The following is a 6,384-nucleotide window of genomic DNA, read 5'->3' as shown; positions in this document are numbered from 1 at the left end:
AGGATGGGGGGCTCTACAGGGTCCTGGCGGGGTGGAGGATGGGGGGCTCTACAGGGTCCTGGCGGGGTGGAGGATGGGGGGCTCTACAGGGTCCTTGCAGGTAGGCCACTCTCCTCTCTACTCCTCTTCCTGCTGCTGCCAACTCCACTCAGAAGAGAAGGGGAAAGTAGCCAATAAAAGACTGTTATCTATAGGACCACTGGGTGTTGTGGTGCACAAGGGCAACCCCAGCACTCCAGAGATGGGGGCAGGAGGATGGCGAGTTGGAGGCCAGGGTATCTGTTCAGAGCCTTGGCCTTGGCCTGTCCTAGCCTTAGCAACAGCGACTGCATCAGACAGGCATAGATGGAATTCTTCTGAAAAGCAGTCATAATTAAAGATGCTGACAGCTAAATCTTCTATCAAAAGGAAGGACAAAGGGTCTGAGAAATGGCTAATATCAAACTGACTTTTAAAAATAATGCATTTCTATCCACCATCATCAAACAGAAATTACACCACTTCATTCATAGTAATACCTCCATTCATAGTAGTACATCCATTCATGTTACACCTAGGAATACACGTGTGCATGGAAGAGTTAACAGAAGACCTGAGGTTGCTATTCTTAGGAAGGTATGCACTGGGGAACTCAGCTGATTCCTGCTCTCATACAAACTTTCCCCAGATGACAAGGAGCCTTGCTAATGCGACACTATTGGTACCCTGTGGTTTGTGCTATTACATGCTAGCTCTGGTACATGATAGGCACATGGTGTCCACACACAGTCTCTAATGAGACTCCTGGCAGACAACACTCTGCAGGAGTTGTCACAACTTGTTGCTGGAAGAATTAAGTGTGCTCCTTGTGACTCCATGTTGTGACTACCCTGCAGAGACGTGCATTAAAAGGGTGTTCTTCTGAACAGAGCTGAAACATTCCATCCTCCAGGGACGCTACTAAGCTCAAAAAGTGAACAATTCAAATGCCTCAGGAAGTCCCTGAAACTGACTGGATGCACTGCGTTCCCCTTTCCCCAAGCATATATTCACTGTCAAGAGAAGCACAGTCAGAAAAGCTGAGCTGCCTAGGAGAGGCTCAGACAAGATGAACCAGCCAACACCCCCCCCGGGGGGGGGGGAAGCAGGCACCAACCAGTTCAGCTGCCTAAGAGAAGCAAAGATCAGCAGACCTACATGGAAAAGCACAGACCACTTACACTGCCTGAAACAGACAAGTCTCCAACCTGTGAGCTGGCAGCATGCTCCGGGTTTCCAGCTTTTGTGAGTTGTCACCCAGGCTGGGATGGGCTTTGGTGATGCCTATGAGTTATTTCTGTTCCTGTAAGTAACCCTTCATTTATACTCCTGTAAGTAACACCCCCCCCCCAAATCACTGGTCCCCTGATGTGGACTTCAGTGGTGTCTGCACTTTTGTCTGTCACCGGTTCCCTAGGTGGGATAAGTAGATGTTGGTAGTGTCAATTAACACTGCACTAGCCGAGATCTTTTGGAAGCTTATCCCTTGCTTCCTCTGAACTTTGCCCGCGAGCCTTTTCCCTTTACTTTTGAATTTGTTTTGTGTCTTTTTCCACTAACACAATGTTCCTTGCTGGATGTTTTATGCTGTGTTTTGGGAGTATTAACGAAAGGATTGAATTTTAGCGTGGCTTGGTGACTCCCCCGACAACCTTTCTGGGAATGATCACAAAACATTCACTGGAGCACAAAAATGAATGAAGCAACTACAGAGTTATGTCATAAGGAAGCCTACTTGCCCACCCTGTCATTCTAAGTCATTATGCCTGCAAGGCTAAAAAGAAATATGTCTCTCAAGGCACCAGTCTTAAAATCAGTATGGAAGAGCAGACAGATAAATTTTCAATTGTAAAAGAGAAAAACCAGGGGGTAGGATTACCTAATCTAGCCTCAGGATTATTGTAATGCTATAATAATTAGCAGGGAAGAGAAGTTAATGAAACTTTTCTGCTGAATCTGAGAACATGAATCTAAAACTGTATAAGAATAAGAGTCCAAACTGTGAAGGCAAACCTACCAGCTACCATTAGAAAACTACAGAAATGTAGCTAGAATGAGTTTGGTAAGACGCTGGGCAAACAGACCAATGAAACAGATAGAAGGCTCAGGCATGTCTACCAGAAATGGGGAAAGCAAGCAAACAAACAAAACCCCCACATAGTTGGTGCTACAGATCTTGGGAAAGGATTAAGTGTGCTGAGATAACAGGCTACCCATGCAGGAAAAATAAGTTAAATTCCTGTCTTGTATCATTGACCTCTGGGTGTTTAAAATACTTCATTATAAAAATCTAGCTGAATTAAACACACACAGCAAAATCTCTCCTTATACTGCTGAATCACAGCCAACGATCTTAATTTTATAAACTGCTCCCTACTAGGACCCCAAGGGCCCTATGAGCTTTTTAAAGTAGCACACAACCTCAATTTTACACCAGCCTTAAAAATAACATGAACCTTACCTCATAGATCCTGGCGATTCCACAAAGCAGGGTCACCTCGCCTGGAAATTTATCTAAGCCTTGTTTGAATAGATTTAAAGCAGTCACGGGTTGATCCAATATGATATAAACCTAAAAGCAAGATATATTTCAATAAGATTACTTTAAGCAAGATTTATTTCAATAAGATTACTTTACTGGTTTTTAAAATAATAACATTTATATAACAAGTTTTAATTATTGGTTAAAAACAAATTTTTGTCCCAGAAATTAATGGATTTTCATAGACATAATTAGATTCTAATGATGACTTTACAGTATATCTGCATATTGTACATAAAATTCATCACCCCAAGAAATGTTTACTGTGGGGATATTCTTGTCACAAAGACTCGGTAATACATAAACGAGAAAGGGCCAGGGGAGCATCTTCCTGCTGCCCACACCAACCCTCCACTCCCTATGAGTCTTTCTCGATAGTCACATCTGTTTGGTTTGTCTCTTGACTCACTAATTCCAATCAGGGTAATGTGCATGACTATGGGTTTCAAGCTCCCCACGGGAGCCTGGAGGGCTCACCGGTGGATACACAACGGAAGACAGTGACTGTCCTTCACCTAGGAAACACCGGTAGCCAGAAGTTCAGCGGGATGGAATGTGGTCTTACAAGTCCTTTGTTCAGCTGTGACTGAGTGATTTTAGGCTTAGGCTCACGCAAGCAATTCTAACTGCTATGAGATCATGATTGCAACGTCTGTGTTTCATCTAGAAGACAGCAGCTCACAGCCCTTTCCCCACCTTTCCTGCTCTTTTCCTGCGCACAGCACACTTCTTAACTTGGAAACTTCTACAGCTGGACCACAATAATGTAATACCTACCAGTTCATCAAGTGTTTTCATTCAAAGAGGCCTTGATGAGGCTCAGGAGATGACTTTATCCCAATATAAGTAGAGCTTCCCTTCTCGGAAATGTTTTACCACAGAAGTATTCTCATTTTCTGATTTTGGGGTATTCTGGGGGTATTGCGGAACACAAGTCTAAACGTGAAATTCATTGATTTTTTTTTTAAATGTTTTCATTTTTACTTTGTGTATGGGTGTTTTGTCTGCATGTATGTTTGTGCACCATTTGTGTGCCTAGAACCCTTGCAGGCCAGAAGAGGGTGTCAGATCTCTTGGAACTGGAGTTCAGATGGTTGTGAGCCACGATGTGGGTGCTGGGAATCGAGCTGGATCCTCTGGAGGAGCAACAAATGCTTTAACTGCTGAGCCATCTCCAGCCATGTACTGGTAAGGCAGTTTTACACAATAATTTTATCGCACCAGTGTTTCCACTTGTGGCAATCATATGGTGGCATTCAGTACATTTCAGATTTGGGAGCACTCCGGATTAGGAATGTTCAATCTGCACTGAAAAGTCTAGGTGGCCCATGTACTGGAGCTACAGTCACATCATACAGCACAGTGGACTTGAGCTTGCTCTCAGCTCAGTGATGCTGAAAATTTGACCTCCTGCAGTCTCATTTTCCTTAGCAGCACAAAGCAAGGTATAAAACCTACCCTGTAGGGTTACTTTATGGATTAAATTAACCTGTCTTTGCTAACAAGCCTGCTATAATATCCTATACTGAATCGTGCTCAGAGCTGAGCAACTTATGTCCTATAAAGCAATCTACGAAGCAGTCCCTGTTCTTAGAGCAGGGTTTGCTAGCACAGGCCTGGGATCTCAGCTACCCAAGAAGCTGAGGCAGGAGGATGGTGAGTTCAAAGTCTATCTGGACTATACAGTGAAATCTTGTTTTGAAAACAAAGGGGCTTGTTTTATACAACCTGCTCAGGTTTGCGACAAAATAGACTGCAGAAAATACCTTTTTGTTACCTACAGGGTGGTGAGTCTGTGGTGTTTCCTTCTGTCCTAAAAAACAATCTGTCAAAGGGATTTTCTTTTTTTTCCACAACCATCAACTCCTTGTGCCGTGGGTACCCTCCATATGCTATTTTTTGCTTGCTATAAAAAATAAGTCTGAACATATTAACTTGCCAAATATTCCAGAAGGAACTGGCAACTTTACCCCATTCAGTGGCCAGCACCCTAAGTAGACAATTTTCACTCAAGTTAAGAATATTTACTTACTTTCGCCAGATAGAGAAATGTGTCTACCATTTCCTGCTGCTTCAGGGCTGACTTAAACTGCTTCTCTGCTTCACGGTACATTCCTAACCTAGAAACAGCCATTTAAAAAATCAGACATGCCATTGGAAAATCAACGCTACATCATTGCTTTTCAAACCCTGAGGATATGAACAGACACATCTCACCCTAGAGCAAGCATATACCAAAGCAGGTGATGCTGGGCACACAGACAGTAACAGGTATGCTAATAAAAGCTAGCAAGAAGCCACCTGTCTCCCAGAACACAGGTATGCTAACAAAAGCTAGCAAGAAGCCACCTGTCTCCCAGAGTCATGCGATAGCTAAGCCTCGGATGGTGTAAAGACTACAAGCGTGTTGCAGCAGGACCACAAGCTGTCTCTAACGGGGTCACATCAGGTCACCACTGCGGAGCTTATAATCAGCTGCACATATGGCAAGTGACCTGAATAACTGTGGAGCTGCCACTTCGCTGAAGAGCTAAAGGACAGTGCTTCTTTGAAAACATCTCCTTCCCTAAGACAAGCCCTGTCCCCTTTAGTTATCCCTATACTATCTTAATGAAAGCAACAATTGCCAGTTGCATCCTACAGCTATAGCATCGCTTTTCTACAGATCTTGCTTTCCTCTGCCCGTGAATCTGAAACTTGATCCTTGCCTAAGTGACTGTTTTGATGTCAATGTCCACCCCTGTGGCCCAGGAAGCATGGGTCCTACCAGGACATTCACCAAAGCACATATGACTTTCATTCAGCTTGTCCTGAGTAGACCTGTTCTGCTTTCTGATAACTATTCACTCTTAGCAATCTATGAGCTACTTAGATGTACTTTTTCTGTAAAATAAACTGAAAATTATTTACAATATGATCCATGGGGCTAATCTCACATGCAGCTGGAAAGAATAGCTTTGGTCATTTTCTCATGATCTAGACTTCAAGCATTGGTGTAGCTGATATACTAGCAGCGGCTAGAAGATGGAATTAAAGTGATGTAAGGTGACTTCAACAGATTAGTGTAAAGTTAGAGGGCATGTAAGGAGGCAGAGGTCCCTTCCTCTTCACAGACTATGTATAAAATATTATCAAAGAACCCAAAGTTCTGAGAAATAGAAATAATAAACAATAAAATGAATTTGTCACACGAATTATTGAACAAAAGAACAGAGTACGGCATATTCAAAGATATCTAAGGAATGGGGAAATTGCTCAGTTGATAAAGTACTTGAAATAGAGCATTGGGACCAGAGTTTAATCTCCCAAACTATATACGATCTGGGCCTAGTGACATGCACATGTAATTCCAATGCTGGGGAGGCAGAGACAAACGGGGGAGATCACTGGACCTTATTGGACAATCAGCCTGGCCCAACTGGCCAACCTCAGACCAAGAGAACATGTGAGAAAAAAGTGTAAGGCACCTAAGGAACGACACCTGAAGAGGACCTCTGGCTTCCACATATACACACATCCTCTCTCTCTCTCTATTTCCTACACACACACACACACACACACACTTTCAAGAAACACATTTAGAGTCGCGGCGGCGGCAGAGCGACACAGCACTGCAATCAAAAATAGGCTTTGGGGGACCGGCGGCGACAGAAGCAAGCGGCGGGGACCTGCGTGGAGGCAGAGGCAAGCGGCGGGGACCAGAGGGGTCCGGCGAGGCAGCAGCGGGGACGGCACAGCTGGAGAGGCACACACGAGGCGGGGAAGGGCACGCAAAAAGGAGAGCAGACATCCCACTGCGGTTGGATCAAAGAGGTAGGCCCCTT

General features: G+C 44.1%; 1 protein-coding gene across 1 annotated transcript in view; it reads right to left on the bottom strand.

Annotated features, from left to right (window-relative positions):
* The window catches only part of Ttc8 (tetratricopeptide repeat domain 8), a 53,738-nt gene that overhangs the window by 14,533 nt on the left and 32,821 nt on the right, over positions 1–6,384 (bottom strand). Inside the window, exons 8-9 of the mRNA XM_005343442.3 lie at positions 4,593–4,680; positions 2,480–2,590 (exon numbers count right to left, since the gene is read on the bottom strand). Coding sequence (XP_005343499.1) covers positions 2,480–2,590; positions 4,593–4,680 — 199 coding nt within the window. The remainder of the gene's footprint in view (positions 1–2,479; positions 2,591–4,592; positions 4,681–6,384) is intronic.

This window comes from Microtus ochrogaster, chromosome 1 (genome assembly GCF_000317375.1).
Source record: "Microtus ochrogaster isolate Prairie Vole_2 chromosome 1, MicOch1.0, whole genome shotgun sequence".
In the NCBI taxonomy this organism is placed as follows: Eukaryota; Metazoa; Chordata; class Mammalia; order Rodentia; family Cricetidae; genus Microtus; species Microtus ochrogaster.
This window is presented reverse-complemented; position numbering and strand designations above follow the sequence as displayed.